We start from the raw sequence: 14,036 nt of genomic DNA, 5'->3' as shown, positions 1-14,036 counted from the left end.
AACGCGCGGTTTCGAAGTTCGAGACATTAAACACAAAACCACGAGTCAAGTCAACGCGGTCACCGAAAATAGGCCCCAAAAATTTAAGCATCTGTCTCTTTTGGGCACTCCTCCACGCGGCGACGTTTCCCCCCACAAAAACATTTGGCTCCAAACGACGACTGTTAGCTGGAGCCGGTTAGATGCCGAAAGTACGAGAATCCACCGGTTAAAGAACTCGATCGCCTAAACTTCCAGTTCAGTTCAACGTGGGACGCGATCGCGACCGGAACTCTATATCGGTGTAACTGTTGTTAGAAAGACGAGGACTTCTTTTGAAAGGAAAAGTTTGGTGGAAAGTGATACATAATGGGACACCCTATAGGGAGTTGGTGGTTCCTGGCTCCAGCGATAGGGGTATTACTGGTAGGGTTAGTGGTTCGGGAATGTCACGGCGAGCTATTGGAATGTGAGTTTTTTTGTGCGCAACAAAATCTGCTGGTTTTGGAATTAGATTTCCTCTATTTCCCGTGTGCCGCTTTCAGTGTCGGAATATTGGCGGATGCCACGTGTGTTCCAGTACGAAGACTACGACATCTGCCTAAACGACAACCCATCCGTACCGTCCGTATACTGCGTAGTGAAGGCGGTCATCCGGCCAGACAACACCTCCGATGTCTGGCGCATTATCGAGCAAGCTTCGGACAACTGGAAGGTGCACGTCAACCATGCTCATCTGGACCGGGGGTTCTGTGTGCGGGACTGCGAACGCCGACTCGAGAGTTTGAGCGCTTCCGATCGGCTCAATGCCAGCGAGTTGCTTGTGCCGAAATTCAAGACCAACATCCGGGTAATTTTATTGTATCCACTATAAACCGTCATACTGGGAGGACAGTGTCAAGTTTTATCGCCGAATATTCTACCACGTGTTGTCTCGGGACTGCCGAAGGCTTTTCCGTATGGAATTATGTTGGATTTTCATTCAACCAATGTTATGTCCAAAGTGGTCGCTAAAAATATGGTTTATAATGAGTACAGAAACTCATTTCTTAAGGACTCATACCGGAAGAATCGCTTAACGATCAAGATATCAAGGGCTCTGTAGAACCTTACTATAAGCTGCAATTTTTTAAATGACTATAAAGGTGCCAAAGCAGACTATATTCTTGGTGAAGCCGTTTATGCACCTTGCGGACGCTCTTGCATGAGAGTTTCAACATGAAAGGGTTAATTCAAATCTTGGGAAATCGAGAAGGAGTACACGAACACAGGCAGAAGCGCCACCGACGATGCGTAGCGACGCTGTGGCAAATCACGGGCGCATCGCGCAAGATAGATCATAATTAATTAGGCAATCGGCGCATTAGTGCGCCCTGGGTCGGGTCACGATTGTGCGACCGTTGGGAATCGGTTCAAGGTTGCCCGTCCCGTTAGATACCGAGGGCTACCGGTCGATCCGGTTCCAATTTTTAGCACCTGAAAAGGGGCCTGAAACAAAAAGTGGCCCCCACAAACCGAGTGAGCGGGCTAAAACAAATGTTTGCTCGTGAGTGACATTTTACGCCACAAATGTGCCGCTTTGCGTTATGACAGATTTTTGATTTTTTATTCAAAGTCATCTGGATTCCCTTTAGTCCCGCCGAAGAATATGAAAACCAGTTTGATATTATTTAGCACTATCAATTATTTAGTCACAAGGTCGACCATAGTGCTGGCCTATATAAAACCAGCACCGCGTTGAAAAGGGAACGAAATTAGAAGTGACCACAAATGATTCGGCTGAAGCAAATCTGTAATCTGAGAAAACGATTTCCTCCGGAATTCGGATTGGGATCGAATCCGGTTTTTTTGTGTGTGTAGGAGCGTATTTCCCGGCTTCAGCGCCATTGTGCTCTTCCGACTTCACGGCCCGATTGTCAATTAACATAAGCGAAACTGTTTTAAGGAACCGTCGGCCCCCGCATCGTTGCGCTGGAGAAGGATGACAGGCTGGTGAATAAGTTATAATTCCTGAGACCTAGACCTTCATTTTCGTCGTCGCCCCGGTGCATTGAACCGCTGGCATCGAAAGGGAATCGAAGCTTAAAATTTACATTTTTATGCTCTGATCGAAGATCACAACACGTCTGATTTGGAAAAAAGGTCGCCAATCTGATACAGGTTTCGGATGCGCAGTCTGCCGGTGACTCGTGCGACAATAGGATGACCGATCTCGCATTTATTATTTCTGTGCCATAATATTTACGATGATTTGGAGCCAAAATATCGTAGGGAACCTTGTGGCAACACTCTTATGCACACCGGAACTACGAGTTTCCTATGCATGTGTTTAAAAAAGGGTGAAGATTAAAGAACAATATTTGATGCCCATGGAAGCGTGAAGCGCAATATCGAGCAAAATGTTACCTTGTTGCATTAGTCAAAAGCATGAAATTTGCTTAGTCTATTTTCAAGCCGTATGCATTGGCTCTAGAAATCATGATCTCAATTTATTCCCTAAAAAATGATTTAATTTGTAATTGTATCCATCTTCGCCCCTGTAACGAATAATTCGTTGCAAATATTTTTACAATTAACAAATATATCCTTGGAACATTGACGAATTTTGAAGCGTGCTTTTCAACACTAGAATATATTTCTTTGGGACGAGTTTTTTTAATTTGAAAAGGAGAAGGATAGAAAGGAAATTTTTAAAAATATTTTCAAATTTCGATATTTTCAACAATAATAAATTCGGATAAAACTATGCACTACGTGGAAGCAGATACAATAATACCCATTGATAAATCATGATGCACAATTACGCCATAGAGAGACCCCAAAGATGTGTTTTATTTAATTTTCATTAAAACAAAGCTTCATTTTTGTAAAGCCACTAAATTTGATTTAGTTCTTATTACCTAGTGCTGAATTTGTAAATGTGTATCCTTTGTTAATTTGTCTTGTTGTTTTCATCAGTACACTTTCCCTACAGGGACTTTCAGAAGCGTCGAAGCCTACCGCAAGAACTACTCGGAGCTGCTAGAAATGTGCGTCAACGCCGAGCTGTCCGAAAAGTACGGACTCAAGGCGCAAACGGTGATAGAGTACTGTGATAGTAATACTACATCATACCCGATCGGTACGGTTTACTTTTATATGCTACTTAAAAGAGGCCTCCAGTAAGTTTCCCTAATTCTACTGCTCTCGTGCTTTTCAGATTGGCTAGAAATCACATTTATAGTGGTGGCGCTCGCGATCGCCGCCATTGTGACCGCGTCCAGCTGGTACGACTTCCGGTGCAAAACGACGCACGGACTGGAACACTACATGCACGATCTACCCAGCTCGAAGCAGATGTTTCTGGTGTCGTTCTCCATCATCCGGAACTGGTATCGCATAAAGTGTCGCGGAGATGACCAGCTGAGCCACGACCTGCGCTACATCCACACGATCCGGATGCTCGTCTTTTTCGGCGTAACCCTGGGACATACCCTTTTCTACGCACAACCTCGGACGGCCCTCACCATCGAGAAGGTAGCAATGCAAATCCGGCTAGGGCGTGTTTTCCCTTCCGCCTTTGCTGACTGCTTGGTGACTGTACCGATAGAAACAGGTTCTTAAGTCGTACTATTTCCATCCGTTCCAGCGTTTCTACGATCTCCCAACGATGGTGCTCATCAACGGGTTCCAGATAGTGACGACGTTTTTCTCCATCAGTGCCATGCTGTTGGTGCTGTTCTTCATGCAGAAGGTCGAACAAACGAAGAAGCAGGTTGGAGTTCTTGAAATTTTCATAATTTCCGCCGCCCGTTACGTTCGGTAAGCCTATTCGGCCCACGCACAGATTGCGATAAACTCTCTAGCAAGTATTGAGTACTATCGATCAACAGATTGACGCCCGTGTACGCGTTTGTGATGCTGTTCGAGGCTACCTGGGTCATACGACTAGGCGATGGACCGCTGTGGCAGAAAGGTTTCGAATCGGGCCGAACGTACTGCCGAGAGAACTGGTGGGCGAATATACTCTACATCAACAACTACTACAAGGTGGATCAGCCGGTAAGTTGTTCGAATGTTTTGGGAGAGATCTATTGTTATCCTGCGTGTATCGTCTTCACAGTGTATGCTGCACACGTGGTATCTGGCGGCCGACTTTCATCTGTTCGTGTACGGTCTTGTGCTGTGCGCGTTGATCACGCGGTTTCCCAAAATAAGGAATCTACTGCTGGGGGCGATGCTGATCCTTAGCTACGCCATAACCTCCATCATTATTTACGCCAACGAGTTCGATGCCATCCCAATATTCACTCCAGAGTAAGTTGTTGTTGGCAATGCAAGCAAACTTTCAGTTTTTCACTGTCGGTTATTTTTCAGGCAAATTCGATACTGGTTCTGGTACTGGCCAGTTTACACGGAAACTTATGTCCCAACGCATATGTACGTGGTGAACTACACCTGCGCGATCGCACTTACGTTTTACTATATTCACCTGTCCAAAACTAGGTCCGATTATCACTGGGTAAGGAATAAGGGTTTTCTTGTGCAGATATTTCAGCTTGCACATCCAAGCACTGATTTCTTTATCTACTATCTCCTCTAATTCCATCAATAGTTTGTGAAAGCGTGCTGGTGGGTTAGCTGTCTGTCAATTCCATCTATGTTTGCCGCCGGTTACTTCTTCTACCACAACCGCTTCGCGACGCCATCCCTCTGGATGGCCCTACTGTTCCCGTTCCTACGCCTGCTGTTCACGGGGATTGTGTTCTTTATCGGCATCGGCCTTTCGTTCCGGTTCGTGAAGCTACTGACCCGACTGGCGGACATTCCGTTCTACACGATCATCGGCCGGCTGACGTACAGTGCGTACCTGGTGCATCTGTGTCTGGTCAAGATGGCCGTGTTCAACACCAGAAGCTTCTTCCGCTACGGAACAATCGATATCGTATGTATTCTCGTAAAAACTTTTTCTCCTCGTGTAGTGTTGACATTCTGTTCTTTACTCTTCTAGGGTTCCGTCTGGGCAGCGACCGTCGTTCTCTCGTACATGTTGGCTTGGATGCTGTGTTTGGTACTGGAGTCACCGTTCATTGCACTGCAGAGGCAGCTGTTCAAGCGCCACGTGCGATCTGAGGACGGTACGGAGCACTCGTCCAGCAGTGCTGACCACGGTACGGATACGAGCTACTGCGATCATCCGGACGAGAAGAATTCCATGCCCAAAGTTATTTTCAGTCAACGTTTTTAATTATTGTCTTAATAGTTATTAAAGCCATCGGTAGGAATAGTGTCAAACAAATGATAGCAAGGTGCCACACAAACAACACAATAGGTATGCTAGTTTTATAGATCACACGTCTACGGTTCAATTACAGAATAAACAATTGAATTAACTACTTTAAAAGTCTTATGTTCCGTCTGTCCTGATGTTCTCATAGCGAAAATCCAATAGATATAACATCATACGCTGATCGGATACTTTCATAATCTATTATTGAAAGTTTGCAATGAGGTAGGTATTTTAATCCGAGTAAAAACAAATCTTGCAATATTTTAAATAAAAAATCGAACAAACAAGGTTTTTAAGGATTAGTCATGTAGTCTTTGAATTAAAGCAAGTAAAGGGCAAATATAATCTAATAAATACATGATGTTCTCATTATAAGTTGTTGAATTATTATATAAATCAACACACATGCCTTCGAACATTCAGTACCCCTATATAAAAACAGCTTTTTTTACTTTCAAGTTTACCGAAGGTTCGGCTGCACATTCGACTGCATGCATTCACATCAAGAACGTGATCCAGTCACCGAAACTGCACTCGGGACTTGTTTGGATTGTTGAAAGGCACACCAAAAATAAAACTAGTCCGAACACTTTCTCTTTGTTTTTCTACATTGATATTTTATTTAACATATCCAATGGCGCCTGTACCAAGTCATCCGTTCAGTCTTCAACGTCAAGGATGGAGGTGGTTTCCAGAGTTTGGTGCCAAAATCTGCACGATTTGGCGCCAGTTTCCGACCTGTGGCTACCAATGTTACTCAACCCACCGATCGGGAAAGACGTTCGCAACCATGGTGACGATCATGGTATCGGTTTTGGTTCTCGTTAGTGTCATCTTACACTCCAGACTCGTGGTGGATGGCGCAACGCAGTTCAACAGTAGGTTTAAGCAAAAGTGACCGTAGAATGTCCAACAATTTTTAACGTTCTAAAATGTTGGTCATCCCCGACTTCTTGCAGTGTCACAGTACAAGATGATGCCAAGCGTGTTTCACTTCGACGATTATGATGAGTGTTTGCGCGATGTTCCCAGTGGTCCTGGCGTTTACTGCATGGTGAAGGCGGTTATCCAGCCAAACGAGTCGTCCCGTGTCTGGAACGTGATCGCTGACTACTCCAGTAACTGGAAGCAGCATCTAAACCACGCGCATCTCGACCGAGGTCTCTGCCTGCAAACGTGTCTCCAAAAACTGGCGACTCTCGAGCGGAACAATGTAACCCGGGAAGTGCTAGATGCGTTGGTGGTACCGAAGTTCAAAATAGATTTTCCGGTAAATTTTCCAAACAACCCACAACTATTCAGTAAACCCGAATCTACCCTGAAGAGAGCAAAGGGCAGTGCAAATAATTGTTTTCTGGAGTGGCAATTAATTCTGTGCCGTTTCGCGGTTCGCCATCGTCACGTTTCCAGTTGATTTGTTGTTTTGACCGAGAAAGTGATTGTAATTGGTGATTAGTTTCAGCGCTATTATGACGTATCGTTTTACACACGGGTTGCTCGATAAAAAAGATATTATAGTAATTAAACCGCGTAATAAGGAAATTGTTGTTGATTTAGCAGACTCTTCAGCATAATGACATCCTCGCTATAATGATAATATAATTACGTTAACACATTGTCTGTCTTTACTCCCAGTACATTATTAAAAATGGAACGTTCCGTGACGTCATCGAGTACCGGCGAAATTATTCCGAAACGTTCTCTAAATGCATCAACCATGAGTTGCAACAGAACCATGGACTGCAGGCATACACAGAAATTGAATACTGCGATAGTAACAAGAAATCGTATCCGATTGGTAAGAATGAAATGATTTCATGATGACTTCGTATGAACATATTTCACAGAAGGTAATTTTCATCTTTTAAAGACAATTTGGAAATTGCCTTCCTTGGTGCACTGGGACTTCTTTTACTGGCAGTTGTTTCCTCCAGTTGGTACGATTACTGTTGCGAAAAAGGGAACGGATTGTCGCACTACCGGACCGAGCTTCCCAGTAAAGGTGAGTACGCTTTGGTACGCGCCTTAAGCATGTGAAAATGGTCGTTAATTTCGTGCTGTCCTTCTAGTATCTATGGCGTTCGTTTCGTTCTCATTCATTCGCAACTGGTACAAACTCACCACGAGGCAGGACGACTCGTTCAGTCGCTCGATGAGATTCGTGCATGCGCTGAGGTTTGGGTTTTTCTCCGTGATCAACATGGGACACAACGTTTTCGTGGCACAACCACGAACGGCTAAGATTGTAGAGGATGTACGTTCAATTTGTTAACTGACTTGTATTTGTGGGAAAGTGAACTATGTAGTGTTTAAAATAAAAACGGAATGCATCCTCCCTACAGAAGTACCATCTAGTCAGCACCATGGTGGTCGCTAACGGTTTCCATATCGTTACCAGTTTCTTCGTCATTGGTGTCTTGATGTTGATCCTTTCGCTCATCACAAAGCAGGAGAAATCAGGACGCAAACTAGGATTGAGGGACATCATCATGATTTCGATTGCGCGTTACGTGCGGTAGGAAACTATTCAAATATTTTAAATTTGCAAACTATCACATGACCTTTACCGTTACAGATTAACTCCGGTGTACGCTTTCATCATGTTTCTGGAAGCAACGTGGCTTGTGCGGTACTTGGATGGCCCGTTGTGGCGTAAAGGATTTGAAACGGGTCGAACCTATTGTCGGAGGAACTGGTGGGCTAATTTGTTGTACATTAACAACTACTATGCCACCGACGAACCGGTAACCGGATTTTCTGTTATTGTATTACTAGCTCTAGAAATTTTCAGAGTAATTTTTGCTCGATATTATTTCATGAATGTCCTCCTACAGTGTATGCAACACACCTGGTACCTGGCAGCAGACTTCCACATGTTTTTGTACGGTCTAGTAGTTTTTGCAGTGGTCTCTAGATGTCCGAAACAGCGAAACTACATCCTATCGTTACTATTACTACTCTGGTCCATGATTGCGGCCATTGTCGTGTACATCCACGGATATGAAGCTGCAACGATTGTTTCTCCCGAGTATGTTTGAATTACACAGGCTTTTGCGCGCTTGTCATGAACATTTTATTCATTTCTCCATATTTCCATAGATCCCTTCGGTTTCTTTTTTGGTACTGGGACATGTATCACGATACCTATCTTCCAACCCACATGAACCTGGTGAATTATACGGCTGCGATAATGGGTGCCTTCTTCATTATCTATCTCACGAAAAAGAAATTTCAACCGACCAAGGTACACATTGTCCTTGGATGCAGCTCGATGTAATTTTTTCTCATACTCTTTAATATGCTTCCCAATTTCTCCTGCACAGATGTTCACAATTCTCTGGTTCCTCGGAATCGTTGCCATACCGGCCTGGTTTATGTTCGGTTTCTTGATGTACAACCAGGATTTTGAAACACCTTCCGCGTGGATGGCCATAGCGTTTCCGCTCGGGCGCATTTACTATACGGCCCTGATAGTGCTGTTCATCATCGGGTTCATCTTTCCTGCGTCCAGATTCTGCCTGCGTCTGGCCAATATCCACTTTTTCGGCATCCTTGGCCGGCTGACGTACTGCGCTTATCTTTGGCACTTTTTTATCAACCGTGCCATCGCGTACGGTACAAGACACACGATAGACTTTCGACTATTTGAAATGGTAAGTAGAAAATGCCCTCGGATGTACAGTATGTATTGCGATGTTAAGAAATGTTCCTTCGCTCCTACAGACAATGATTTGCTGCGCTACGCTAGCGATGTCCTACGTTCCTGCTTTGTTTCTATGCTTGATGCTGGAATTGCCATGCATTTCGCTGCAGAAACTTCTTTTCGGATGTTTCAGCGGGCAGCAAGGCAAAGAAAAAAATACTCATCTAAAGAGTAATCTGCAGACACCTTCTAGTTTTAAGAAGGTTAGAACTGATGACCAGAAGGACAACCCCGTGGAAAAGTTCTATTCACGCTCGGTGGAACACGAAAAAATGTAAGTTATAGCGAGTAGCACCACATGTTTTTTTTTATAGATTTACTGTTTGAAGTTGTATATGACACAATAAAACTTTATTTCACCTTTGTTAGAGGTGTTTATTTGTACGTTACTTGAAAATATATGATCGAAAATTGAACGATGGACAGGTAATCATCCTGGGTAATTCAGTAGTTGAAATTGGCACTGGCGATGACCCCAAAATAAAAACCAACGCCTTGCAGGAGAAGAAAAACCCCCACGCCAATGGAGATTACGAAACGAACAATAAAACATGAAACTCTGAGGGTTTTCCTTTCACTACGGATCGGTACCACGATCACTTGAACGTAGTCAGTGCCATCTGTGGTCTTTTCTTCAGACCCCTGATACAGTAAGTGCGATCACATACATTCTCTCGATCACTTACTCGTGTTTTGTTGAACGCTGTTCCTAGTGACCTTGCTATCGGACATCCCGCCGGTGTGACGTCACGTTACAACGCTGATCCTGGTATCGCAGGTTGAACCATCCACCGTCCATTTATCGGTCGAACCAGACTGTCGACGGCTGTCCTACGGAGAAGACGTGTACGATCATGGCGTCGATCGTGAAAGTGCTCGTAGTGTTCGTATGCAGCGTCTTATGCACCAGCCCGATGGTGCATACTGCAACCCAGTTTAATAGTAAGCAAAAAGTGATAGTAGGTCCAGTCGAATGTGCCAAAACGCCTAACGACCTTGCCAAAATCTTGGCCCTCCTCAACTTCTTGCAGTGTCGCAGTACAACCTGATGCCACGAGTGTTTCACTTCGACGATTACGACGAGTGTTTACGCGACGATCCCAGTGTACCCGGCGTCTATTGTATGGTGAAAGCAATTGTCCAACCGAACGAGTCGTCCCGTGTCTGGAACGTGATCGCCGACTACTCCAGTAACTGGAAGCAGCATCTTAACCACGCACATCTCGACCGAGGTCTCTGCCTGCAAACGTGTCTCCAAAAACTGGCGACTCTCGAGCGGAACAATGTAACCCGGGAGGAGCTAGATGCGTTGGTGGTACCGAAGTTCAAAATAGATTTCCCGGTAAATTTTCCAACCAGCCCACTCGTTCGTTTCCAGTAACATTTAGCCTGAAGGAAGGAAGGGCAGTGCAAATAATTGTTTTCTGGATTGGCAATTAATTCTGTGCCGTTTGTTGGTTACCCATCATCATCACGTTTCCGAGATTATTATTGACCGAGAAAGTAATGGCAATGGGCTACAGCAAAAGTTTATCATTTTAATATCGTACACACCAATTAATATTTTTCCGTTCCTTATCTAACAAACAGTATTGAATCAAACTCTAATTTTTAATGTGATGACGAGCCTATTTTCAAAGCGGTCATAGTGCAAGATGTTAATACGTTACTTATTTTTCCCGAAGTACATCATCAAAAATGGAACATTTCGGGACGTGGACGAGTACCGACGGAACTATTCGGAAATCTTCGCTCAATGCATCAACTTTGAGTTACGGCAGGACCACGGATTGCGGGCATACACGGAAATAGAATACTGTGACAATAACACCGAATCCTATCCAATTGGTAAGCATGAGCAACTTGGCAAACGAACATTTGATAAACCAATTTAAAACTGAACAAGGTTAATTATTCTCATCCTGAAGACAATTTGGATATCGCCTTCCTAGTCGTGCTGGCGTTGCTTTTACTGATAGTGTTTGGCTCCAGTTGGTATGATCACCGTTGCAAACAAGAGCACGGACTGTCCCATTACCAAACCGAGCTTCCCAGCAAGGGTAAGTACATAGGAGTGCTTGGTGTAAAATCTACACGCTTTCCTAAATGCCCCAAATTGACTCGTCATTTCAGTCTCCATGGTGTGCGTCTCGTTCTCCATCATCCGCAATTGGTATCGGCTCACCTCGCGAGGTGAAGACTCGTTGAGCCACTCGATACGTTACGTGCACGCGATAAGGTTTATAATTTTTATGATGATCAATATGGGACACAACATCCTGTACGCACAGCCTCGAACCGCCAGGGTTATCGAGCGGGTAAGGTTTTTTCGAAACAGATCCACAATAAAAGTCCGTCAAACGCTTGTGATGTGATGCGCCGGTCATATTTTCTTTTGCAGAAATTCAGCGATGTCGATTCAATGATTGTGGTGAACGGAACGCACATTGTTACCACCTTTTTCATAATCAGCGCACTGATGTTAGTGCTGTCGTTGGTCTCTAAATTGGAGCAAACGGGTCGTAAACTGGGATTCGTTGAAATCATCATGATCTCGATTGCGCGTTACGTCCGGTAGGAAAACAATAAATCGGAAAATGCACGTACTTTCCTATGTTGGGGTGTAACTCTCTCTGTCCTTCTATTGCAGATTAACTCCGGTGTACGCTTTCATTATGTTCCTGGAAGCAACATGGCTTGTGCGGTACTTGGATGGTCCGTTGTGGCGTAAAGGATTTGAAACGGGCCGCACCTACTGTCGGAGGAACTGGTGGGCTAATTTGTTGTACATTAACAACTACTATGCCATCGACGAACCGGTAACCAGATTTTCTGTTATTGCATTACAACCTCTAGGACTTTTCAGAGTAATTCATGCTCGATTTTATTTCATGAATGTCCTCCTATAGTGTATGCAACATACCTGGTACCTGGCAGCGGACTTCCACATGTTTGTCTACGGCTTAATAGTTTGCGCCATAGTCTTTCGGTTTCCCAAACTGAAGAACTACATTCTTTCGTTTCTGCTACTCCTGTGGTCCATGCTAGCGGCCATCATTGTATACGTCAACGAGTACGAAGCCGTCACTGTGTTACCTCCAGAGTAAGTATCCAAAACGCCGGTGGACTTAATTATTCCGCATTTCTGCGCCTCGCCGGAACGCGGTAAACGTTTCCTACACATTCCCCATTCCCTCCCGAATCTCCCACCTCGCTCTTTAGGCCGCTCCGATTTTCCTTCTGGTACTGGGACATGTACCGCGATACCTATCTGCCGACACACATGAACCTGGTCAATTACACGGCCGCCATAATGGGCTCCTTCTACGTTCTTCATCTGCAGAAAAGGAACTTCAAAACACCAAAGGTAAGCTGGTCCTACTACCGGGCCGATTTTTGCACCCAACCCGTGCCACTAAGTAACCCCCGCCATCTACTCTTTCCCCTCTCCACTTGGTCAGATGTTCTCATTACTGTGGCTTCTCGCCGTGCTGGCCGTACCGGGGTCGTTCGTGGCCGGATACGTCGTCTACAGCAATCTGTTCGAAACACCTTCCGCCTGGATGGCGCTAGTGTTCCCGCTCGGGCGCATACTCTACACCGCGCTCATGTTCTTCCACACCGTCGCGTTTATCTTCCGCGCCAGCAAGCCCGTCCTTCGGCTGGTCAACATTCCCTTCTTCGGCATTCTCGGCCGGCTGACGTACTGTGCGTATCTGTGTCACTTTTTCATCACCCGGGCCGCCGCCTACGGTACCAGGCGCTCGATAAACTTGGGTGTATTCGAAATGGTAAGTCCGAAATGAAAAAAAAAACAATTAACAAACGAAACAAACCCTTAAATAATTACCAGCACCACTGGAATAGAACCACAACCGTGGCACATGCTCTTCATTTTTAATCGAGTTTCGTCCCCATTTCGTCCCGTTTTAGAACACCGCCAGCTGGTCGACGCTGGTAATGTCTTACGTCCTCGGTTGGGTGCTCTGCCTGATGCTGGAGTCTCCGTTTATCTCTCTGCAGAAGATTCTCTTCGAAAGCCTGCACGGAAAGCGGAGAACCGGCACGTCCGGTAGCCGTAATCGGTACGGGAATACGGAAGAAACACCTGCAAATTTCTTGGGAGTAACTGCAGCTGACGCAAAGACGCGTAACAATGCGGATGCTAGCAAGGACTCGGCGGAACAGGAAAAAATGTAATGAGTATCGTTTGCACATTTTTTTCCGAATGGTGCTGCAAACCTTCTTTCAAACCAAATTGTAAACCGGTGGTGTGTATTGTAGTATGTAATATGTATGTTAATCTTGTTGTATATTAAATAATGTTTGAAATATAAATGTGCCTCTGCAACCTCATTCTTAAGTGTTCCTTAATTACTAGCTGAAGGGCCACTTAAGCGAATTCTCATGAACGTTAATTATTGAACTTTATATTTCCATCATTTGTGTCATTCCTACGCTGATTTACAATAGTTTCCACGCTGCCAAACCAATCACGCATACCACATAAAACCGTGGTTCATTGGAAACCAACTCATTAGCAAAGTTCGGCATTACTGCGTCGAGATGTGGTATAACATCGACGGTGCACCTTCGTCAAATCAACCTACATCTTGATGGGACACTTGAATGGAGCCCGAATCGTCCGTGTTAATAAACCACGCGAAAAAGCAAACCGTACCCCATAAATAATGCTGCGGAATGCGAGCGAAACGGCCCTCCGAGCCCGCATTGCAGCAGTGTAGGACGACCACGATTCTCGTGTGGCTCTAAATTATGGTGCAAATTTACCCGATGCAAATAAATCCAACCCTCCCCCTACGCCCGTAACGTCTAACGGTGGCGGCCAAAGGTTAAGGTAAGCTCCTCGGCAGGCGGATTTGCGGAGACGAGGCAGTGGCGTGCGATAGGAAAATTGCCGCTCTCTATATTATTATTTGGAGTCCAAACATTCCCCAAATGACCGAAATGTGCTAGCGAAACGCGCAAGACGCACGGTGACAGATCGCATCGAATTTGAGTATTCGCGGAATGACACGAGAGGTAGTAAACTTTTAAGCATCCCCTTGCCGATGGTCGTTGGCG

General features: G+C 45.0%; 3 protein-coding genes across 3 annotated transcripts; all 3 read left to right on the top strand.

The window, feature by feature from the left end:
* The first annotated feature begins 348 nt into the window (after nt 1–348).
* LOC131294160 (nose resistant to fluoxetine protein 6-like) lies at nt 349–5,206 on the top strand. The gene is made up of 10 exons (XM_058322206.1): nt 349–448; nt 525–829; nt 2,938–3,100; nt 3,179–3,495; nt 3,608–3,780; nt 3,852–4,020; nt 4,082–4,275; nt 4,336–4,480; nt 4,574–4,903; nt 4,970–5,206. The coding sequence occupies exons 1-10, from the start codon at nt 349–351 to the stop codon at nt 5,204–5,206; spliced, it is 2,133 nt and encodes a 710-aa protein (XP_058178189.1).
* Nucleotides 5,207–6,200: 994 nt separating this feature from the next.
* On the top strand, nt 6,201–9,229 carry LOC131294159 (nose resistant to fluoxetine protein 6-like; the record flags this gene model as incomplete). Its single annotated transcript, XM_058322205.1, has 10 exons — nt 6,201–6,518; nt 6,884–7,046; nt 7,119–7,250; nt 7,318–7,502; nt 7,591–7,763; nt 7,824–7,992; nt 8,083–8,276; nt 8,348–8,492; nt 8,572–8,901; nt 8,972–9,229. Coding segments are annotated over 10 exons (2,067 nt in total), but the record flags the coding sequence as incomplete, so codon positions are not given.
* A 576-nt stretch (nt 9,230–9,805) lies between these two features.
* LOC131294158 (nose resistant to fluoxetine protein 6-like) lies at nt 9,806–13,151 on the top strand. Its single transcript, XM_058322203.1, has 11 exons — nt 9,806–9,893; nt 9,983–10,293; nt 10,637–10,799; nt 10,880–11,011; nt 11,085–11,269; nt 11,353–11,525; nt 11,602–11,770; nt 11,861–12,054; nt 12,174–12,318; nt 12,413–12,742; nt 12,885–13,151. The coding sequence occupies exons 1-11, from the start codon at nt 9,806–9,808 to the stop codon at nt 13,149–13,151; spliced, it is 2,157 nt and encodes a 718-aa protein (XP_058178186.1).
* Nucleotides 13,152–14,036: the final 885 nt, after the last annotated feature.

The sequence above is a fragment of the Anopheles ziemanni genome, chromosome 2 (genome assembly GCF_943734765.1).
Source record: "Anopheles ziemanni chromosome 2, idAnoZiCoDA_A2_x.2, whole genome shotgun sequence".
NCBI classification, from domain to species: Eukaryota; Metazoa; Arthropoda; class Insecta; order Diptera; family Culicidae; genus Anopheles; species Anopheles ziemanni.
This window is presented reverse-complemented; position numbering and strand designations above follow the sequence as displayed.